General features: G+C 42.0%; 1 protein-coding gene across 1 annotated transcript in view; it reads left to right on the top strand.

Annotated features, from left to right (window-relative positions):
• Positions 1-24,798, top strand: part of maml3 (mastermind-like transcriptional coactivator 3) — a 120,703-nt gene that overhangs the window by 40,310 nt on the left and 55,595 nt on the right. Inside the window, exons 2-3 of the mRNA XM_008407442.3 lie at positions 19,167-19,892; positions 22,785-23,747. Of these exons, the coding sequence (XP_008405664.1) occupies positions 19,167-19,892; positions 22,785-23,747 (1,689 nt within the window). The remainder of the gene's footprint in view (positions 1-19,166; positions 19,893-22,784; positions 23,748-24,798) is intronic.

The following is a 24,798-nucleotide window of genomic DNA, read 5'->3' as shown; positions in this document are numbered from 1 at the left end:
AATGGGATTGTAGGACTGGATGAAAAGAGAGGAAATAAGGAGGCATAATTAACTAAACGATTTAAAGAAGACAAGAAGCAGAAGATGGGTTAGCAACAGAAAAAAAGAATTGTCAAAGGAGATGTCACAAAGTGAAAAACCAGTCAGAAAATGTGTAACAAGGCAAGATGTGCATGTCACAGCCGGAACGAGTGAGGACACAGGAGAGGAGGGGAGAAAGTGGTACATGTGATCCGGAAGGAGGAGGGAGGCGTCGAGGTGGGAGGAGGAGAGTGGCGTGTGTAAGCTGGAGAACAATAAGAGGCGTTGATGACACGTCTCCAGAGGTATCTGCTTGGTGTGTTCCTGCTAATAGAAGCTAAAATAATTAATAACTTCCTCTGTTATTCGCCCGCATAATAACATCTGCAGCTCGTCCGACGTGGCGAACGCAGTTGCTGCAGAGCGACGAGCAACCCCGAAGCACATACATCCACGGTGACAAAGGCAGGGAGACTCCTGCTGGAAAACCTTCTCACAGTCGGCGACGGCTTCAAGAGGCACCAGCGTTAAGAGAGTTGGGCGTGTGCAGACGGACACATAATGCTTCAGTTTGTGCATGGATGCTTCCTGTGGACCTCAGAACCAGCTCTCCCTGACAAAGCCAATCACTAGAGCTGCTCTGTGTCGGAGGCGTGTGTGTGTGCATGTGTGTGTGTGTTCATAGCATGTGCGTGACATACGGATGTTTATGGCCTGGAGGCAAGAGAGAGAGAGAGTGTGAGGAGGAGGAGAAAGAGGCAGAACCTCCTATAAGGAGGGAGGGGAGGAGAACAAGGAGGACGATGCAGTCATTGAGATGTTGAAAAGCGAGCCGCAGGCAGGCTATGTGCTCTCTCTCTGTCTCTCTCTCTCTCTTTAATTCTCCCCTCCCCTCTTTCTTTCCCCCCCTTTTTGTAAACCCAGAGAGCAGATAAAAGCCACCCTCGTCTTGAGGACAATACCGGCCATCACAGCTTTGCAGCAGTCGACGTCGCCTACCTGCCACCTCTTGTCTTCGGAGCTTGAAAGAGTGTCTCCGGCATGAGATTTATGTAAACGCTGCACACCGTCTGTCTACAAAGATGTTGCAGTGCTCCCACATGAGCTTAGTGTGGCACTAAACCCCACAACCCCCACCCCACCACACACACACACACACACACGCACGCACACAAGCAGCAATATCTGAGTATCGGAGCTCGTCCCTCTCTCACACAGAAACATGCACTGTGGGTCTCACACTTTGAAACGGAGCAGATCCAGATGACATGACATTATAAGGTGAGCACTTTTACCTGCTGCAAAAAGAAACGTGGTCCTGTTGTCATCTAGTCATTTCGTCTCCTCTGACCTTTCCACACATGACTGTGCGGTAAGCAAAAAATATTTTGCTGCAGAGTTAGAAGTTTACAGGCCACCTTTCATTACAATATCTCAATTTTTAAGAATTTTATGGCATCGTTCCACCACACATCTGAAAACTACCATGGCAACCCATTACTACCCATTCATTGGGGCGACTGTGGTAGGAGTTCCTCCCGTAATCGGTGGGTTGCTGGTTTGATCCGCCGCTCCGTCCGCCCTCTGCCGTTGTCTCCTTGGGCAAAACATTTCACCCGCCTCGCCCGCTGGTCAGAGGGCTCGGTGGCGCCTGTGGATGGCGACCTCGCCTCTGTCAGACAGCCCCAGGGGGACTGTGGCTACAATGCAGTAGCTTACCACCGTCAATGGTCGCTCAAAAAATATGGTTGCAATTGAGTTTGTAAAATTGATTTCATGTAAAGAAGGGGGTAGGAGTTTTACAATAATTAAAATGTTAACAATGGAAGAGCAATGGTTGTGGAAAAACATTTTGACTAAATTTCTGTCTTTTTTTTAAAGGATCAGCATCAATAAGATCAATGTACTGAGATTGAAAAGTTTAATTTCTTAAGTGCCTGGTGTATCTAATTATCATCATTTACATGACGTGCAGTGTTCAAACTAATCGCCTGAAATTGATTGTACACCTTTTTTGACAAACACACAAAATATGTTTCCTTTACGTCCAACATGCTGTGCCAATAAACATTTATGTGTTGAAAGGGATGTAGCGTGTTGCTGTACAGGAATAACATGAATATTGTTTCCACACAGAAAAACCAGCTGTAAAGCAGCGGATAGGAAGTGGTCATTAATAGAATAATAGGCGCTGTTCTGGGCGGCGCTAGGTGTGAATGTTTTACCTTGAGTAGGTGTTTATATTCTCATAGCCTTCTTATACATAAATACACATCTTTCCTATTTACTGCGCGCTGGTGGAGAACACAGTGATTCCTTGAAGTGTTATTGAATTTGGGCTTTCACCTCCTGTTGCTGTTTACTGTGTGTTGTTTCCAGCCACCTCTGCTCCCGTCCTTCAGCTTTAACCCAATCAGAGTACAGTTAAAAAGCGACACAGTGTACCGTGTGTGAGGTTTATGCTGTGTCGTGTTGGGTGCATGTGGCATGTTGAAGTCTGCTGTGGTGAAAATGTGTGTAACCTATATAAATATATATATAATGTGTGTGTGTGTGTGTGTGTGTGTGTGTGTGTCACATTAGCAGCTGTATTTTGCTGGAAGTCATTTATATGGTAATGATGTCATTTACCTCTGAAATGCATCTTCCTCAACTCTGCCAAATAGGGCTTATCCATACTGGCACAGCTTTGCGAGTGTGTGTGTGTGTGTGTGTGTGTGTGTGTGTGTGTGTGTGTGTGTGTGTGTGTGTGTGTGTGTGTGTGTGTGTGTGTGTGTGTGTGTGTGTGTGTGTGTGTGTCTGGGTTTGGAGGGATGGTGTAGGCCTGCAGCACCTGTAATATATTAAGATGAATCGTATCTGCTCCATTTGTTTGTTTGTGTGGACCCATCTGTATATTTGTGTGTGTGTGTGTGTGTGTGTGTGTGTGTGTGTGTGTGTGTGTGTGTGTGTGTGTGTGCGCGCGCGCGCATAGCAGTTTGTTTACCTCATGTTGATAAGAATGTGAAATTGCCACATTTGGAGGGGATGCTGAAGCTATTTGTCCAGAGCGACTGAAGCCCAACCTTCACAAACACTTATGTTTGTATGAAGCGACATGCAGGGCTCATGGATTACATCACCTTTACTGGGATGTGGCGTCAGATTCCTCATACATGCTTGTTTCTTTGTACATGAGGAGTCGCGTGAACTCGAGTTGCTCCGAATTAACAGGAAACATTCCTCTTGAAGGGGAGGGGTTGACCCGATGAGCCGCTCTGCAGCTCTCACCTTCATTAGCTCGCCGGCCCAACAAGCCTCCAGACCTGCGTGTGTGTTTGTTCAGGCTGCTGGCCTCTTGCTGGTCTCCACAGGCCAGGAATAACCACGCAGAGCCTCTCACTATGGCGATGACTATCATTAACATGCTGATTACAGCTCTGAGCATCTTAAAATAACACTTACACACTGGGGTAGTGGATCAATACTTGCATGCTGGGGTAATGAGGGGTCTGCCTGCCCTGCACAGATGAGATGATGTTTTACCCAGGGGTGAGATGGGTAGATGGATGAATGGAGATGCAGTGAGAGGACAGCCACTGGGAATAGAAGCGGTGCCCACTGAGAAAGGGATGGGGTGACTTTAGAGGGAGTGGCAAGGATGAAGCGACATAGTTTAGAAAAATAGTTTAGAACAGAAGAAAAGAGTTTTTAGGTTAAAGGGTGTGAGAGGGGAAAAGAAAAGCAAAATCTTGAGACGCGTTTAGTGGTACAATTGGTTACAATTAAATTCTGTTTTAGCAGCAAGCATATTTACAGTCAAATTGTTGAGCAGTGGATTCTACTACAGCATAACTGTGAGTAAACTACCACAGTATCACGGTAAAAAGCTAAAACAATGTCTCATCAGTCCAGGTTGTGAGTCAGAGGACCTGATGCATAGCCTGCTGGCTTTGGAGTAATGGACGGTGTCCGGATACTTTCAACATCATGGTTGTTATTCTTGCCGTGAAATATTTGCAAAAAGCACAATTTTTCCTGTATTCAAGGGAAAAGTTTGAGCCTACTTTCAGCCAGCTGACTGACCGTGCACAGCAGCTGATGGGGGACAAGAAGGTGCGCCATAGAGCTGGAGAAAACTCACTCCATCACTTTTTAGCCATTAAAAGGACTGCAAGCAATGAAAATTATTTGATGGAGCTGAAGTTCAGGTCAGATAACATGTTGGCTAAAAGCTGCAATTAATACTCAAGAATTAAAATTTGTACTATTTTGAAAATTATGTCTTTAGCAGTAAACATAGCAATATTTATCCGTTTTTTACGTTACAGTTTAACATCTCTTTCTCTCTTTTTAAAAAAAAAGTTTGGCATTATCGACTTGAATCATTTTTGTGCTCCTTGGTGCTTTACCTTGATCAAACCCAACATTTACATTATAATTCTGTTTTAATTTTCCATGAGTTGGAGGAACAGAATATAAATGTGCTTTGCTGCTTATTGCAGTTCAAGTTGGTTTGTGACATTGGTCATTTACATTTGGTGGTTGTTATGCTTCTTTAATATTTTTTTGTCAGTTTCTCAGCACATCCTTATTATGGTAGGTGTTCAGTTTGATGGCAACAGGTGATTAAAATTGCATGCAGGTTGAAAGATGCACTGCATGCAAAGATGCATTGTCTCTCTACATTTGGCATTAAATTAGACAAAACTTTTCCTCTTTTTGGTCAGTTAGGATTACCAGAATTATTCCAACTTACTGAATAGTTAGAATAACAGGATTACTTTCTTCTGATACCAAAGTTTAACAGCAATAATTAAGTCTTTAATGGCACTCGGTGAGAAAGTAGCCATTACTCAACAAGAAGGGTAAAAAAAAAAGCCAGACCGTTGAGGACAAAGATGTTAATTTTTGGAGGCATTTCCTGAAGCTAAAATTAAATGTTTGAAGATAAAGGCAATTATTACTGCATCTGTGGAAAACCTTTAGCATGAACAAAACCTACAGATATGCACACATTTGGGACTTTTCTATGTTATAGATTCATTTTTATGACCACAAAATGACGAGAACAAACTGAAATAATAAAAAAAATAAATCTTTAAACCTTGGTCTAAATTGACTCAGTCACTCTATTCATGTAGCTATGCCTCCAGACAATGTGGCTGCTCCTTTGTTTTCTTAGTGTTTACACTATTGGCAGATATGAGGAGTAATGTCTTCTGGAGGTTTCCGATGACGTTAGCTTTGGCAAACAGACGGATCGGCCTGCCCTCGATCCCTTTCTCTCATGTGACGCATTAAGCACTTTCAGGTAATGTTTGGGTGCCTCACAATCTAACATCACTGGTTAGCATCTCTCTGTCTGAATCGTCACTACTCCTGCACCATGTTGAAATATAAAACAAACCAAATGAAATCGGCATGGTAGCACGGACACGTTACAACTCCTCCACATTACGGAGGACATAAATTATCTCTGTCTTACTCATTTACCATGTGTGCTTGTTTGTGTACTTGTGCTCTCACTTGGATCTTGCATGCACACACAGGATTGAACTTTGCTCCTTCTAGATCTAGTGGAGATGTGCGTTTACTGTGTAAATACATGTGCAATACACATTCAGAGAATCACAGCAACGAGGGGGGGGGGAGAGAAACAGCAGTCTACTACTGCGTGACCTAGATATGCACACAGTGAAATGACAGAAAAGAGCGAGTGAAGACAGGCAGGAAGAGGGGAAAGGAATGACGTTGTGTCATTTAAACAACATCCTGCTGGTGTTTAACCAGAGATGTCAACATAGTAATGGTAATGGGTTTCTTTATTGGCAAGAGATACTAAACCCATCAATGAAACACATCTCCATTGCAGATCATGCTTCTTTTTTATTATTGTCCTTAGAAAGATTAGTACAAAACAAAATAAATTACAGTATTTTACCTGAAACACCAAGAAATCTGATATGAATATGAACTTGTTGCAAATTAATCTGCAGCTTTCTTAACTTACCTTAAATGTCAAATAAACTCACTAAGTTATCAACGAAAAGCTCATTTATTTATTTTTTATTCAGTTCAAAACCTGAAACCTGTTCAAAAAGTTTGACCTTTAAATTTGGCAGCAGTGGTAAATTTTGAATATGAAGTCTCGACAGGAGACAAAAAGATGACCAAGGACGTGGACATAATGACTCAGGTTCTGGGGCTGTGCTCTCTTGCGGCCATTGATCTGCATAGCTATAAGGACATCTGGATCGCATGCGGCTTCGTTACTCTCTGAAAGCCTCGGCGTGTCCTCTGGTCAACACGTACACACTCGCACACAAACATCCACACTGGCCCTTAACACACACACACACACACTCATCCACCCTGATGTGTGTGAGCAGCCAGTGAGATTTGGCCGTCGCTGCCAAGTAGCCATCAGGGCCTTGCTGCTCGCTGCCACAGTGATCTGTTACCATAGCAGCCTGTCTGCCTCTCTGTAGTCTCTGCACTCTCACTCTTCCCCCCTCGGCTCTGAAGCAAGGCTGCAGAGAGTGAAAATGAAGGGGGGCTGGGGGGGAGGCTGGGAAGGGGGCTGTCATTCCTGCCATGAGAGCATCCATAAATCTGTGTGTGTGTGTGTGTGCGTGTGTGTGCGTGTGTGTGTGTGTGTGTGCGTGCGTGCACCAGTCTGCCCTCATGACTGGCTCTAACGGAGGCAGAAGTCGACTTGATTCAGCCAATCGCGTTCCCATGTAACTGAGCCAATCAGAGAACCCCTACCTAAGCAGTCAGATACAGAACAACTTGATATTAGCATGTTTGAAACAATCCACCTGATGTAAAGAAATAACATTAAAATTCTTCCATAGTTTTTTTCTTCTTTTTTTTCCGTCCTTATAGCTCTGGTCTTTGCTTTGCTTTGGAGTCTCTCACCTTCTCTCTGATGTTCTTTGCTGCTCACATTAAGTTTCACAGTCACTCTTCTGTTGTGTCCGCAGCGGACAGGTGTTGGATGTAGTCTGTCCCGTCTTTCCTCCTGCACATGTACACACTGAAACCTGCATATAAACTCAAACACAGCTGCTGGACCCCTCCTGTTGACCATCTGGCCAAGAAATGAGGAGCACGACCCCCTCCCTTCCTCGTCACTTGCTTCATCCAGTGTCAGAATGGTAGCTCTAAAATAATAGAAAATGGCATAATTTTTGCATGGATGTAGTCAAATGTTTGAAAACTGATTAATTTTTGAAAACTAATAACTATTTCAAACGGCGTTTATAATAAATATGTCTTGTGAAATCTTGGAAGGTAACCTTTATTTAGCCAAATGTTTGTATCAGGATATGCTGACAAAGTGACGAGTTAGTGCATCTGTACTTCAGATGAGACATCTGTATTGTTATAGACAGCAATTGATCAGTGCATGGATAGTTATAGTTTCATTATACAGTCAAGCCATTGCACTTGACAATTTTCCTTTTGACTGCTTGCTTGTAGAAGACATTTTGATTTGTTGACTAAAGATTTTTGCTGTAAAAACACTTTGACGTCTTACAGATTTCTTGCAGTTTTAGCATTTTTGTCGTTTGCATGTTTTTGAGTTTGCATGTTCTCCCTGTGCATGCGTGGGTTTTCTCCGGGTACTCCGGTTTCCTCCCACAGTCCAAAAACATGACTGTGAGGTTAATTGGCCTCTCCAAATTGCCCTTAGGTGTGAGTGTGTGTGCATGGTTGTTTGTCCTGTGTGTCTCTGTGTTGCCCTGCAACAGACTGGCGACCTGTTCAGGGTGAACCCCGCCTCTCGCCAAGAACGTTAGCTGGAGATAGGCACCAGCAACGCTCCCGACCCCACTAAGGGACAAGGGTGTAAAGAAAATGGATGGATGGAGTACTGGCCTTCAGCGAGATAGTGATACCTACAGTATTTTATGCCTACAGGACTTTGGAGAAGCAGCAAGCTAATATTTGACCCCACTCCTTCTTTTATGATAACATTTTGAAAATTTGGCTCAGGAAATGTTTTATTTCTGGCTCCAAACATTAATATACAGACAAAACTCATAGAAAGAAATGATCTTCTGCTTCATGAACTAAGTGCTTTTCTTTCAGCTTTGTAATTATTAACCACTGTTGTTAAAGCAGTGTGCTGTGCTCTGGTTTTTCCGGCACAGCTGTCAGATAATGATTAAATGAAATTCCCTGTAGTTTATTTAAATGGCGCCAATTCACAACAAATGTCATTTTGAGGCAAAATGAAGGGCAGACTTGGTCTGGATCGACTTGCTATTCCGTCCAGACCAAAGCCCAGATTTTGAGAATCTCTGAAATGGACAATATTATAACTCAAAGTAAAAATGACCAACAGAAATAAAGTCAGATTAAAGTCACAACACTAGGCTATTACGGAGTCCTACATGTACAGCATTGAGGGCACAAGCCTTTCTTTAATCTGAGTTTCTTTAGACTATCTTCATTCTCTTAAAGAAATCAGAAATATTCTGAGCAGTTTGAGTCAGTAGTTAGTCTAGTAGATATTTGTCCTCATACAGCTAATTAATTAATTTTTATTTAAATAAAAACTAAACAGAAAAATAAGTTGTTACTCAAGCAAGCCAATTCTTTGAAGAAACAACATAGTAACATATATTAGAAATGGTATTTTACCCAAAATGTTTTTTTAAGCCGGTATTGGAGTGAATATATCATCTTTGCATATATCATCTGGATTGTATAAACATATCTTTTGTGAAAACATTGGCACATTAGTGCAAACTTTAACCTGGCCTACAGTCATACGTAACAACAACGGCAAAACCTTTAAAAACGTTCTACCAGAAAAAAAAAAACTCCACTTGCACTTTGTTGCTCGCCATTTGTGCTTTCTTATTTACCTCTAATTTCATGTGGAGGCCCTATGTTCATGTTTGGGGGAATAAAAATAACATTTTGGGCTGTTTTCTGTGCTTCCGTGTGAATAAAAAGATTTCTGAAAATGTGGAAAAACAAAACAACGGATGAGGCTTTAGACAACTGCTGCTGTCAAGTTGGTGATTACTTACAACCTCTCCACAGAACCCCTGTTCAGAATAACATAATCTGAACTGTACCTTTCTTTACGGCTTGTATTTTTGTTGTTTTTTTTGTAGCATAAGTAACTTGGCATGAAGCCATATTTTCTAATTTCAGCTTTAAATGTAAAAAAGAAAAAAAGAAAAAAGCAATTTCCCTAATTATGCTGTTTAGTCCTTTCTTCTTGCTTTCTCTGCCTCTTTGGTGTTCGGCTGAGTTCGTAGCTGCTGAATGAGGGAGGGAGGGAAGGCAGGAGAGCGGTGAGAGCTAGAGCAAAGAGAGGGGGTGGATCTGCTCAAGACCAGTCTCCACTCCCACACACCCTCTCACATTTCCTCCCCCTCCCCTCCAGCTCCTCCCCCTCCCAGCGTGATGGTGCAGCTCCAGAAACAGGAAGGAGCTGCTGCAGCTCTATAAATAGAGAAGCTGCTCAGCCAGGAACCGCACACAAACACACACGCACACACACAGTTTCCCCTTCTTTCATCCCCTCATTTTCTCTCTCCTCGTCCTCTTTCTTACTTTATCGCACACGCAGACAGATGCTCGTTCAGACTGGCGCGAGCACGCGCTGTCCTCGACCCACTGGAGATAATTAGTCGTGCTTTAAACGCTAATGGTTTGTAAGAGCGACTGGTAGCACACTCCGCTCCTCGTCCTTCGCTGCGTTTCTGTTTCTCTTCCCCTCCCCTCCAAACACAAACATATTAAAGTTATTGAGTCAAGGGGTCGGCAATGGATGGAGGAGGAGGTGTTGGGGGGTGGGGGGAGTGATGGTCCTCTCTCCACCAGCTTTTTTTATGTCAGGTCAGCAGGTTTAAAACTGCTGATGACAGACGGACACGCTCTTCTTTCCCTTTTTGCCCGCGCGCACGCACACAAACATGGTGTTAAAATACCCAACAAAGGCTGTTTATTTGTGTGCGTTTGGTTCAATAAGCGTGGAGATCGTTTTCCAAGTTCTTGTGTACATCTCCTCAAAGCACAATGCAAACAACACCACTTGCATATAGTTTTTCTATTGTTTTTGTGTCTGAACGATAAAACTCCAAATAAATGGAGAAATATAATGTAAAGGATCATTGTTCTCTGATTAGATCTGTGTGTGTGTGTGTGTGTGTGCGTGTATGCGTGTGTGTGTGTGCGCGCGCGCATGTGTGTGTGTGTGTGTGTTTTCAAATCAGGCGTGTACAGGCCCCTTGTGTACAGGAGGCAGACTGGCAGGCGCTTTCTCACATGTACGTACACCCTTCTCTGGGACGGCAGCCAAATGTTTCTTTGTTTGCACCTTCCTCTTGTCACTCTGGAGTTTTCTGTCCTTCACTCAAGCAGACGCTTTGTTTTCGTGTTCTTTCCACTCACACACCGCTCAGTTTTACACGGATCTGGAGGCAGGGGAAAGCCGGAAATGCATGCATAGACCAAAAAAAGAAAAGAAGTTGATATTCAAGAAGTAAGTCTTTGTAACCCAACAATAATAGTAATAATTAGTGTAATGTGAGGATGTGGCTAAGTAAATGACTGTGGGCATGCTTTGATAAGATGCTCAAACCCAATTTTTCATCTTAAAACTTTCTTACTTTTCTTGAATGTTGAGGTCAGTTGATTTGCTTAATGTTTGTATGTTTGGTGTCACTAGTGGCCTTTATTCATGGTAGCCAGACAGGACAACTCAGCAAGCCTCCCAAGGTCAGGAATCGAACCACAGGCGGCTGCGTCAAGGACTTCTCGCCTCCATATTTGGGGCATCCTCTCTAACCGTACTTGAATCAAATAACAGTGGGTACTGGTGAATCTTTAATGGTGTTTGAAGTTTATTTGAGTCAGGATGGTCAACTCAGACAAATTATTGGCATTCCATTGAAGGAATGATTATCTGTTCTAGTTTTTCTTGAATAATTGTCAACAGAGACATATTTATCAGTGATTGTAGATAATAATAATAATAATAAAACATAAAACAATCCAGTTAAAGTACTGCTGTGCTGAATGTGGTGGCATCTAGTGGTGTAAATTGCACATTGCAACCAAATCAATAAGATTTCCTCGCCAGAACCGCAGGTAGTTGACGGATTGTGCTGGTGCTCAGCAGGTTCTTGTGTTTTGGACTTTGGTCAGAAGCCGGAGTCCCCAGAGAGAACCCACACATGTATGAGAAGGGTATGCAGACTCAATGCAGAAAGGCACCTTTTAGGACCGAATCTGATCCCAGGTCAGCCCATTCAGAATAACAGTTTGTCTAGTTGAACTGTCTCTGAACTTTGACATTCAGGAAACATCAGGATTAAATATTGACCCGAGATGTTTCTACTGACACTTAGCTAGCTATGGAAGCCCAAACCAGTTTGTTTGTAGAACCAGTAAGTGCTGGAACTTGAAAAGGCGGGTTTGTAAAGCTGAGTTTCACAAACCCGAGATTTTCTCTGTCCTGCATGTGTTAAACTTCTCCCTGCTTCAGTATGCCTGATTCGACTGGTTTGGTCTCAAAAAGAGTTCTGTTTTAACTTTATGAATGCGTCAGGAGTAGATTCAGTCATTTCAACCGAGTGTGTTGAAGCAGAGACCCATCCAGCTGTGAGGGCCTGGATTTGGAAGCACGGTTTTAGAGCAGCTTTTCACTTTGTCTTGAAGATAAAAGTTCTCTATGCATCAGTTTTTACCAAGTAATGGCTGTATTTTTTTCATACTGGAGCTGTGAAGACCCCCGCTTCTCTCAGCCAGTTCAACTGGTTCAGAACCCGCTCCAGTTTCCTCGCCAGAACCACAGGTGGTATTTAAAACACACCAAATGCAGACTGTGTGTGTGGACTGTTTGCATGAAAGCCCTCATCATCCCTGGTCTCAGTGACTTGCTCAAGGGCACTTGAGCAGGATGGATATCTGCTGACGTAGTATCCTTGAGGTAAAGGACAAACTCCTGATAGTACAGCTGTTTTTTTGTTCTTTCTTTTCCAATCCTTTTCCAGTCAGACTCCATACAAGATCACATCGTCACATAGCCAAAATACTTTGTAGGAGAGTTTATTGCAAACAGAAATTTAAAAACGACATCTGATTATTTGGAAAACCTAAAATAAACTATTTTAGTTCTCAAAACCTCACTGGAAAGTGTGAAAATCCTCAACGTGAAAATCTTCACGTTGAGGAAGAAGGTTGAGTTTTTTTGTTGTTTTTTTTTTTACTCCAAGCTTCATATGATGCTCACTTAAAATAAATAATTCAGTTTTAAACCATAATGCAAACTCGAAACCACTTCCGTACGACAGCATCTCAAGACACGTCATGGGTGTCGGAATGTGGTTATGAACTTGAACTTTGAGCCCCTTTACCTCCACCAGTCACTGACATGGCAGTGAGCACATTTACTTAATGCAAACCTGTTTGATCTAATTGTCTCATTTCATGGTCCACTGGGTCAAACCAGAAACAAATACGCAGACACACACAGTTTTGTACATGCTGGCCAACACCAGGAAGATCTAGCTAAAATTTAAATTATGGCTGATGTGTGTATTTCCCTGCTTGTGACTGAGAATATTCTTATTTCTGTCAGATAAAATTGTAAAGATTCACATTCATTTTTCTTAGTTCTCCGAATATGACAAAAAGTAAATGGTTGTTTTCTTTTAGGAACACTAAAGTCAAAAGTTGCCAGTGCAGAGTTGGCATTTATTTTAAAACTATTACGTATGAGTATATGGTTTGCTTTTAAATACTCACATTTTGCCTATCAGAGGTGGACAATCTTTAGTTGTTTATATAAGGAGCAGAACTGTTGCTTTGTGAGTCGCTTAAAAGAAGAACATTACAAAATAACTACTACAAAGTTAACATTTTCAACTGGGTTTGTCTTATTTTCATAAGTAAACACAGCCAGCATCATAAAAATGTAGGTACTTACCTTGATTTTCAAATGCCTTGCCTCATTTTCAGATGTTGCATGCTCCATGGTGGTCAGAGGTTGAAAACTTTAATGGATTAAACAACGCTACTTTGCTCTACTCCATTCCACCTTCCTGTTAGCTGATGAAAGTCTTGCTCTTTTTCCTGTTCTAGCAAAAGTTTCTTGGACATCTGTAAAAATACCGATTCTGTACCGTTTATTTAAAAGAACCAGTGAAAAACCTAAGTTGTTTTGGTGTGGTAAAAAACAAATTGGTGTCATCAGTATATAAACACATTTTGGCTAATAAACCCAATAAAGCGAGGTCTTTCAGTCTGACTCTTGGAGAAAATGTTGGATCATGTTCTGGATTTTTGCCTTGCTATTTTCTCTCCTTCTGTCTGGACCGTTGTAGGTTTCTGATTCATGTCAGGAATAGCTTTTCTCTCCTCGCTGTATTTACATGGCATTGTCTGATGCATTTTTTTAAAGGGGATTTCGTCTTCAAGAAACCTGCACCTTTGGTTTGCAGGACACACTGCTGATCAAAATCTTAAGATCAGGAAAGAAATGAGTCGTACTTGCATTTCTCTGTGATGGCTCGTAACCGGGTCGCAACTTCAGAATATAGCAAGAGCATATGGTAGAAGTAATAATAAGAACAAGAAATTAAAAGGATTGGTAGTTGTGTACTTTGTATCACCGTAACTTTTGCTGATCTCTTTAAAATTTTGTTAAGAAATGTTTGATACCTTTTCAGTAGGCTGGTGTCACAGTTACCCCATGAAAAACACCTTCAGCCATGAGGGATGGTTCTGCAACATCTCCACAGCCAGCTGCACTTTGACAACCCTGCAGAACCTGAAACTCTGCTGTATTGAAAACTTCCCCATTTATAATTTTTTTCTTGACTAAGAAAATAAATGTTATTTCACCTTTTAGTGTCGTGTTTGGTGAACGGTCCAAATGGGCAAGTTTGAGCTGCAGCAGTGTTTGTTGGGCCACAGTCAGCTTCGGTAAAGACTGTATTCTGGGTCAACTGTGTTTAGGGTTCTCCTGTTCGGTTCGGGTGAATTTGTATTTTCTAACCAATCCATTCAGAATCTTAAAAATAAAAATGGAGCAACATTTCTTACTACGTCAACCTCTGTAGCGTTGCTCAGCTGTGCTGCCTTGTTAAAAAGTTTTTTTTTTTTTGCCTTTCATCATCAAGGGGTCCTGAGTGCAAATGACATGAACAGTAGTTTTTTTTAATTTTTTTTTTTACTTTTCATCAGCTGATGAACAACCTGTTTGAAAGCAAAAATTTGCACCCCCAGTATGTTTGGATCGATGCACTCCTTTTTAATATTGAGTTTTGTGTTGGAAGTGATGCTCAACCTGCTGGAGGGAGCAACGTAAAGGCAGCAAGGGAAGAGAAGGCGGGGTGTTGTGATTGTGAACAAGTGAGGGAAAGAGGAGATGGAGGAAGAAGGGAGGATGCAGTGCACAAAGCAGCAGAGCAGCAGGTTGCTATAACAACAGCACCTTGGTGCCTCCATCTCTCTGCTCTTCCTCTCTGATCACCCTCTCATCGTTTGCTCCCTGCTGTCATTTGGCGCGATATGCCTCTCCATCAAGCCACCTATCCCACTCCTCCACCCCCTGCAAAACTCCCCATCTCCTCTGCTTCATCTTCATGTTCTGGTTGCTCCCTCGCTCAGAGCGAGGGGGAAAAGAATCCAAAAAAACCAACAGAAAAACAGACCATCTGCCGGCAAATAAATCCTCTCTTCCTGTGTCTGTCGGCTTCACCTTTGTTTCCGTGTGTCGTTGTCGTTTGCCGCGTGTCGCGGTTAGCAGGCAGAGGAGCAGTCACCAGGTGTTTGTGTCAAAGAAAACGCGCAAGAGAGAATATAAGCGGCGATTGCTCCTGTCTTTGCTCTTTTACATCCTCTTGTCCTTTTTGCTGTCAAGCTGTTTCTCTCTACCTCCACTAATGCACTCCAAAGCAAACTTCTCCCCGGTTCTTTGTCTCAGAATCAAAGTCTTATTCTGGCAATGAACTGTTAAACAAATACAAATATTGTTGCTACCCATGCGCAGGGCATGACAGATGTCTTACAGTTGTTTTTAGAGGTATAATTAGGTCGCTAATTGCACTGAGAGAAATGAATGATTAATTAGCGAGTTATTTGAAGGTATTTATTGTAGTTGCTCGCAGCTTTTGTCATTCATTTTGTCATGTTTCCTCTGGCTGTGGCACACTGACTCGCACAGACAAAAACCACAATCCCTTTCCGTCAATGCAGTCTGCGTTATATCAGCGAGGTTAAATGGATAATATTGTTTTGTTGGTGGGTGGGGGTATGTGTGTGCGTGCGTGTGTGTGTGCATGCGTCCGTGTGGGAGGGTGCCGCGGTTCACACCACCTGGATAATTGTGGGAGTTTTTATAGGTGGGCTTTGAACGGCGAGCCTGTTATTATCAATGTGACTCACTGGCATTTAGGGAAAACCTGAAACACACACGAGCTCACACACACTTTTGTTCAGAAGACTTGAATTATTTAAACCCATTGATTACAGGACCACACATAAAGCAGGAGAAGGAATGGTGCTGGTAGGTGTTCTGGGCTTTTCTGTGGAGGAATCCAAGCCTGAAATCCATACATGTCCACAGCTCAGTGTTATTTCATACGTTTATTTTACTTCTTTTTTTTTCAGTACACGGTCTATGAGCAAATTACACGTGTTTGGGGGGCTGAGCCAACTAATAAAGGCTAACAGCCCCCCGAAAGAGGTAGAAATAACATCCTTCATGGTATTTTTATGCAGGCATCAACACTGAGAGCATCAAAAATGAGTATGGAAGGGTCTTGCCTTTCAGACTACTGTAAGATTTCCAACTCTTGGTTTTTTTCCCTCCAGAGTGTCATTATGCCATAATGCAAAGTACATTTGAGGGTTAATGCTAACCTTTCTAACATGTTTCTCAATACCTTGTTACACTATTACACATCCGCTTTACATTTTAATGGTTAGAAAAGTAAGACTCTCACATACTCGGGCGTACTGTGTGACTCCTCACACTGTTCGCCGACAGTTGAGATTTCATCGTCTCAAATGCAAAGACTTCAGTAAAGTAGAGTAAAATAGTAGAGGATAGAAATATCCTTTAGTGTCCCTCAGTGGGGAAATTTAGATGAGCCAGCAGCAACTCCAAGGTGAATACAAGCATGCATATTCAAACTGTGGTGAACAACATCGCCATAAAAAAATAGAATATGAGATTCTGCAGAAAGGGGCATATTTACAACAAAACAAAATATTACTGCACATTGAGTAAAATTATTTAACATCAACTCTTATGCAAACTGTTTTGTCAACCAGAGAAGTGAAATTTTTTTTCAATTCTAGATTTTTATAAATGAGGGCTGAATTCTCCCCGTTTTATTGGGGAAGATGAAATATTGTCATATTATAATTAATCAAATTTTTGCTCTAAAATAGAAAAAAACCCTGTACCTTTAAAAGTTGTCAATATTAAGAATTTTGCTTATTATCGACATCGGGTTTGAAATTTTAGCATAGTGGCAACCCTGAACTCAGTTTGAGGACAGCCTTCACTGAGTTTACCAGGCAAATGGTTGTTGAACAATGTTTCCTCTACCAAAGCGAAAAGGGGAACATATTCCAGGATGAAATTTTCTCATTTATTGTTCTAGATTGTGTAGGTTCCGAATCAATAAAAGGAGATTTCTAACTTTGAATTTAACCACACAGAACATAAGTCAGTTGTTCATTTTTTTCCTTTTTGCATTAGCCTGAATTTATTATACAAAATATATATCCTCCCTCTCCTTATTGTTGCCGTGTATTTCACTCCATGGCTCACAGGCTGTAGTTTTTTCCTGTCGATACTAACAGCGTTTATTATTTCATAGCGGTAATTAGGCTAACTGCCAATCAATGTGCAGAACATGAGGAGGAAACCACCTCTAGCACCTCTGCACCAGTCATGCATTCTCATTTACTTTCAGAAAATCCAGAAAAAGGGATGTTTTTTTTTTTATGGTGTGTGTTTCTGCTAGCTTGAATGGGTCCACCTCCAGGTCAGAATACAATCTGAATATATTTCATCTGCTGTTCTGTCTGAATAACAAAGAGCTAAGTGTGCATTTGCACACGTATCAGAAGAGCTTCCTGTGTCCCTCTGTGTGTTTTTGACTCCTTCACATGTGACAGCTGAGAGTGTAGATTTTACAAAATATTTCCCTGCTACTGAGTGCCTTTGTTTTTTTACAGCTGCCTGTTTCAAATGTAGATAAGCGTGATGGATACGACTTCTGAGTGGCTATTATGAATGTGAACGTGTTTGTGGGATTCGGCTTTTATCTTTGTACGTACGTGTGTGTGTGCTGGGGTTAAAAGGAGCAATGGAGTGATGTTTCCGCAGAAGGGCAAAATTTGTGTCCTGTTTTTCCTGCTTATTACATAGTTATTACTTTTACTGTTGTGTTACTGATCCGTTTAAAATATGCAAAATGAAATACTGCAAATGTTAGTGGAGAATCTGTGTGTGTAATGTCACATCCGCAAAGCATCAGCTGGATACAATATTCGGGTTTAAAAAGGTCTCCATAGCGCCCCCTGCTAAAGACCTCAGTGTCCTCAGCAGGTGGTTTGGTCCGACTGTTCCTGTAAAAAAAATGACTTGTGATACATAAACAGCTAAACGGTGTTACTGTCTTTACTTTAGATTCATAGGAAATGTAGGTCTCAAAGTGGTCTGTCCAGCTAGTGTGTAAAAAATTAAATGTATTTATTTCCATCTCTTTAATTAAAAGAAAAACTTGCTTTTGGCTAACTAGTGTTTTTTAAAAGGTTTTTATGGCACTTGTGGCCTTTATTCTCCAGGACAGGACAGAAAGAGAAGGGAAAGACATGCAGCAAAAAGCCTGATGCTGGGAACTCAAACTGGGGCTGAAGCCTCTGTGTGGCGCGTCTGGTCTACCACTGAGCCATGTGGTCCCTGATTCAAAATCTGCTGCTTTGTCACAGAAAACATTTACTGCTGGACAAACATCACCAAAACCTCACTGTCCTGCAGGCCTTGAATGTATTCCTTGTGATACTGGTGTTGTTCATAGTGATAATGAAATTAGTGATATGTTATGCAGGATGGAAAACAGAAGAGTGAAATGTTTTTACAACCGATTATATTATATATGGATAATATTATACATTAATGTTTTTTGAACATTGTGCAGCCCTACCAGAAATTAAACAATACTTGATCTTGAGAGAAATTAGAAACAGAGGCACGTTATTTTGCTGCCAACATTTTTTTTTTTGCATTCATGCAGTAAATTTACTGATAAAGAGGCCTGACCAAGTATTTAGTGCACATACTTTACCAGTACAGGACATACTTTTAATAGGCCAACATTTCTGTTGAATCCCTGTTTTTTTTTTGTTTTTTTTTTAAGGTCCACATTATAAATCAGCAATATGTCGTCAGTAGAGCTCTAAACACCCATTTCACTGACATTTATTATCAGTTCTGAATCTCAGCACTGCAGTGTAAGCTAACAGGACTAACATTTTGAAGGGTGTCTTTTCAGGGAGCACATCTGTTGATAAAAGGCCAAAGTGGAAAGTTCTTTAAAACTTCTCATGTTGGCGTGAACCCTTTACTTTGTCTCCGCGTTCTCTTTTCATGTCTCGGATTTTGTTTACTGTTTGTCTGTGCCTCCTCTGCTCCCTCCTCCAGGTCTATGACAGTGATTACCTTAACCACCAGCCAGGGTTTGTTAGCACCCCGTTGTTATCTAGTCTGTGCTCCGGCTGAAGCAGTGAGACAGTGGAGCTGGAGCGGTGCAGTGGCTGCCCACAGTAAGGCTAAGAATGGGCTCCAGATCTCAGAGCTCATTTCTCTATTGGCTGATGTTAATGTTGGGGAGAGCGCAGCTGTTGCTTTGATCTCTCCATTCTGTTTATTGAAAACAGGTCTTCCCGTTTTTAACTTGTGTTTCTGTACACATGCACGTCTCTGTGAAAAAGGCGCCGGTGTGGTTATTATCTTGGAAATGCAACTGGTTTATTTTTGCTTCTGATGACTATTCCTGGTGTTGGGAGAGAACAGGTTGCTGTTTTCAATTATTTGAAACTGCTCTTGTTCGGTCATTAGGCTCCTTAAGAATCTGAAGTTTTGACGGTTGTTTTCTCTGCGTTTCTTGCAGCTCCAGGAGACGGTGAAAAGGAAACTGGACAGCGCACGATCACCCCTGAACGGTGACCAGAACGGCATCTGTGATGGCAGCAGCTACTCGCCAACGGGAAAACGGGTCCTAAAGGACGGCCCCGGCGGTTTAGACTCTCTAACGGGTCTCCCCAAGAACAATAATAATAATGTGCCACCCATTTCTCCTCTGCATCATCAAATGGACATTAAGCCTATACTGACTGGGCCCAACACGTCCACCGGCAACACTACAAACAGCAACGGCACCCATATGGGCAGGGCGTCCGACGATCTGGGGAAGAACGGTGGCAACCACCTGCAGGACATGAAGCTGAACAGCTCCCTGGACCTGGAGGACAGTTTCAGCCTCCTCAAGGACCTGAAACAAGAGCCGCTGGACGATGGGGCCGGAATGGAGTCCAGCGAGCCGCAGTCCCTGTCTAACCAGAACAAACTGTTCTCCGACATCAACCTCAACGACCAGGAGTGGCAGGAGCTGATTGATGAGCTGGCCAACACCGTGCCAGAGGACGACATGCACGACCTCTTCAACGAGGACTTCGAAGAGAAGAAAGAGGCGGAGTTTGGCAGGCCAGCAAACAGTCAGGCCGAAGCCCCGCACGAAGCTGCTGGGAGTACAACGCCCGGTGTTGGGGCGGCGTCAACGGGATCCTTACCCCCTCCTCCGCAGGGGGTCCCACAGGTTCCCATTGGTTCACCACAGGTCAGTATCGAGACTGTCAACATGGTGGCTTGTACTCCTTTATCCTTTATCCTTAATCTAGTCCAGTGTTTCTCAACCTTTTTTGGGCCAGCGCCCCCCTAGCCTTTATCCAGGTCCCTCACCGCCCCCCACCAAAGAATTTGTAGGCTACCTTGCACTGATTATTATTTTACCATTAATATTACTATCACTATTGTAGATGTTTTGATTTGTATGCTTGTTTCTGTATTTATCATCAAAAATAATTTCCCAGAGAACAAAAAAGTCATGGGAATAGAAATTATTTTCACAGGTGTCTACAAAAATGCAATGAACATTCAAGTTAAAATTTGTAGGCCTAGCAGCAGCTACTCAGAGTGGAAAACGACTGAGCTCTGCAACATTAAAACATGGATAGAACTGTAACTAGATTAATCATAACTCTTCTTCTCTTCAGTGTTTGTCAGTTTCTGGTGCTGCAGCTCTGTGGTGCCTTCATGAGAATGGGACATCAGAGTATCATCCATAAAATTTCACCCACATGGCATTTATTGTGCAAACCAGAACTTTCAGTGGAAAAACAAAAGTTCCAGGTCATTTTAATGCCATACAAATATGAGACAGAAACATGGATTATATCTTTATATAGACCTCTCTATTGATTTATAGATTAATAGTTTTACTGGACAGAAATTACAAAGAACAAATCTGGTTCTTAATCAAATCCCAATGAGTCAAATTGAAAGTGTCATGGAGTCATCAGCCTCATCACATTAACACTGACATGAAAAATAATATTGAAGAAATAAATATATTAAATCTAATTAAAAACATAAATAAGTGATAAGTTCTTTACTGTTATGGTCTGTAAGATATCTTTATTCTCAGTACTAGATATGGTCTCAACAAATCCATGACATTTCAACAATATTATTTTACCTTTTATCTGGAAATAGTGTTTGTTTATTCTTGCCATACAGTCCTCTGTATTAATTATTGCTCGAAAGGTCTTGCCATACCAGTTTATTCCTCTGTATTTACTTTAGTTTCTTAGTTTATTCTTGCATTTTGTTCTTCATTCATTTCCATCTAGTTTCATTTGATTAGTATTATCCTGTCTTGGTTTATTGCTATGTCCACTTTAGTTTCTTTCCTGTTGCTACATTTATTTTATCGTTTATTGACGCTCACCATCGGTAATCTCATCACCTGCTGCGCCTCCTAATCGTCATGTGTTTCACATCATGTGTTGATTTTTTTCACTGTTCACTTCTCCTGTTTCAGAGTTTTGCACAATGTGCGCGTTATTTTTTTTTTAAGCCCCTAAGGTGCAGGTCGGTCGGGAAGCGTATTGATGGGGAAAAGGCAGACTGACAAGAACCTTATAAAACAACGGAAACAATTTCTGCATTCTGATTATTGAAATTTAAAAGTGCTGTGTTGTTCTATCACCCCCGTTTCATACCGGACCACTTACAGCACCGGTGTTAACGCTATAAAATGAACGCTCTCTATCGTGGTATCACCCATGGAGGGATTTCTCTATTTAAATTGGTTCATTTTTCAGAGGGATACAGTGAGGGTATCGTGATTTTAGTTACCAGTAGCAGGAGAACGGAGCTGCGCCAAGAAGCTAACAGAAGCTAACAAACACTGAATAGAAGAAGAGCTGCCATCGATATAGTTGCAGCCAAGCATGGTTTAATGTTACACAATACAGTTTTACCAAGTCGCTCAAAGTCTAAACTGGCATTGTTGTGCATTTAAGGTGTAAAGTTTACCTTCGCCCAAACGCCCCCCTTTTGTAAAAAATGTCCTCCAGCGCCCCCTGCCGTCCTCTGAACGCCCCCTGGGGGGCGGTACCGCCCACGTTGAGAACCGCTAATCTAGTCCATATGAATGTGTGTATGGGTCTCTGTCCCGTGTGTTTCTGAATTGTCCCGTGATAGAGACTGCAGACCTGTTTCTTGTGCTATGACTGCTGGAAATGGGCACCAGCTTCCTGCGACTCTGCTTAGATGAATGCAAACGGATAAGTGGATTTTGCTTCCACTTTGTAATTTTGCACAATTTTGTGTTTGAGAATAATAATCCCCCGAGAAAACACTATCTGCCACGGATACAACCAGTCATTTCTGCAGCATTTCGTAAATCATGTTGCCTGGATCTAGTAATTTGTACTTGGACCACTTTTAACCTGGAACTAAATAAAATAAACTTAACATTTTTTTAAATGTAATTCATGTAATGCAAGATACAAATTACTCATTACTGTTGTTACGATGAAGTATATTCTTGCTTTGAAATATCTTTGTCTGGCTCAGAGCTCTTAGGAAAGTTCTCATTTTGCTACTGTGCACAGTAACCAAAACTGATGAGCAGCAACATTTTTTTCCTTAACATCACTACTGATGCGCCTGTCATTTGGACCATAACTTAATGCTGAAGATCAGCAAACAGCCAACACTAGTCATGTCTGTTGATGATCAGTTAGCACATGCTTTGATTAGCAGGAACTGAATACGACTTTCTCACCAAAGTTTTTAGACTTAACTCGTTAAATAGAACGGAAACTAACTAGGTATTTATTTTAGTTTGATAATTGTTGCAGATCAAAAAGGTAATGCAGTCTGAAATGTGAATACCAGTATTTTAATGGCACTGTTGGTTTAAAAAAATAATAATTCTATTGACTCTGCATTCATTTTGTTGTCCGGTGCTTCTGGCTGTGGTGGTGCTCACAGACTATGGTAAAGAAATGTTTGTGAAAAGACAACATGGTACAGATTCATTTTAAGAACAAGACTCGGAAAATGCATTGTTTATTGTTTTGTATTAAGACAAACTAAACCAATGTCCTTTAAGATAATTTCTGGTGTGTCTGAAATAACTGCTTTGTTTCCTCCCCCTCAGGTGCGACCGTCATCATCGGGGCCCCAGTTTGCAACCACCGCCAATGGGACCCCTCCCCAGCAACCTCTGCAGCAGTCTCCAGCTGTTGCTATGCCGTCAGGTTCACCGTTGCACAACTGCGTAGCTCGCTCACCTCAGACTCCAACTCAAGCTCAGACTCAAGCAGTCTCCAGGCCTGGGAACGGTTACATGATGAACCCAGTTAATCAGATGGGGTCAGGAGGCGGCCCAGGCGGGGGTGGTCCAGGTGGGAGTGGCCCAGGTGGGACTGGCCCTGGAGGTCAGCCTGTGGGCCCGGTCACACCTGAACTTTCTCCAGCAGAGCAGCTAAAAGCAATAGCCCAGCATCATGCTCACCACAGCAAGATGATGCAGCATAAGCAGCAGAAGCAAGCAGCTAACTGGTCACCAGTGGGTGCTCCAACCAGTCCCTTCAACTCTGGTCCCTTTAATCAAGACAAGCCCAACAGCCCCATGATGTATCCATCACAAGTCTTTAACACACCACAGGGCCCTCTGGTGGCTGGGATGGCTTCCAACAATGGGCCGAAAGCACCCATGAACAACTACCTCCCTCACAACCCCATGGGCATGATGGGACAGCAGCAGCCAAACAGCATAAACCAGAACGCTCTGTCCAAACAACAGACACAACAGCAGCAGCAGACAGCCGCCATGCTGTCCTACAACAACACAAAACCGCTCAGTCACTTCAGCGGCAGCGGCGTGGACCACATGGGTCAGAGGATGACTCCGCCCATGGCGGGGAACAGTCAAGTCAAGAACCCCATGATGCCGCCGTACATGGGAGGCGCCGGAGGAGGAGGTCAGGGGCCGGGGCAGACGCAGGGGCCGATCCCCGGACAGACAGCCCACCCGGGGGAGGAGCACAAGAGGATGCTGTTGATGAAGCAGAAGGTGTTGAACCAGAACATGCCCTACACCTTGCAGCCTCATGGCCAGGTAAGGGAAGTGCATCGTCTTTATTGTCTTGTGATGCAGCTGAAGTGTGACTGCTTCTGTTTTTTTTTGTTTTTTTTGGTAATTTTAATACCTCGTTGTTTTCCTGAAGCCATTATATAAAAGAAAATTGGATGGAGCAGAGTAAGAGAAGGCAGGTTTTTTTTTTGTTGTACTTTTTATGGTTTTCCAGTTCATCTGCCCAAGAAGTTTGACATAAAGCTCCTGTTTAACGGCAGTAACAAAGACAGAGCAGACAAACAGATAAACTTTGAAACAGATGCATCAGTAATAATTTAATGCTTTTGTACATCTATGTATGCAAATTATACACTATTCTGATTGTTAAAAACTGAACATGCAAGAGCAACATTTTTTTTTCTCCAACCATTATTTGTGCGTGTGTGTGTGTGTGTGTGTGTGTGTGCATGTGTGAGAGAGAAAAATAGAGCTTTCCCTGTAAAGTATGGTTTTATCATTTTAAAACTTAGACAAAATGATAATAGAGCCACTATTTTAGATTGTCCTTAAAAGCTTTTATTGACTTGGAGCATAGACAGCACAAGAACATGTCCCATGTTTTTCCCCAAGGTAAAGTAGATCCTTATCTAAAAATTAAACAAAGCAACTTAGCTGTTCCCTGTTCATCTTTCCGGTTATCTGTCGTGACAAGTTTCTTTCAAATAGCTTCTTATTTCTCTTTCTTTTCTCTTACCTGTTTTTTTTTTTTGCACACCTCACTGATACTGAAACTTTGATTTTTCTCTCAGCAACAAGTTCCACACTAAGTGTTGTCTGTGTCCTTTTATTCATTTACCTACTGGAGAAAAGTTAGGTATTTGAGATTTGGAGATATCAGACTCCAGATGTTATGGGAGTTAGGACCCACAATGACATACAAATTGCATTTGATACCTTTTTTTTTAAATTTTTTTATAAGAAGTTGATAAACCAGCATGTTACCAAATGTTGGGCCCATGTATAAGACTGCAGACAAATGATTAAAATGTAATAAAATATCTGCATTGACATGGGTATAAGAAAAAGAAACCAT

Source organism: Poecilia reticulata, chromosome 1 (genome assembly GCF_904066995.2).
Source record: "Poecilia reticulata chromosome 1, P_reticulata-male-v2, whole genome shotgun sequence".
Classification (NCBI taxonomy): Eukaryota; Metazoa; Chordata; class Actinopteri; order Cyprinodontiformes; family Poeciliidae; genus Poecilia; species Poecilia reticulata.
Note: the sequence above shows the minus strand (reverse complement) of the source record. Positions and strands in the feature narration are given on the sequence as shown.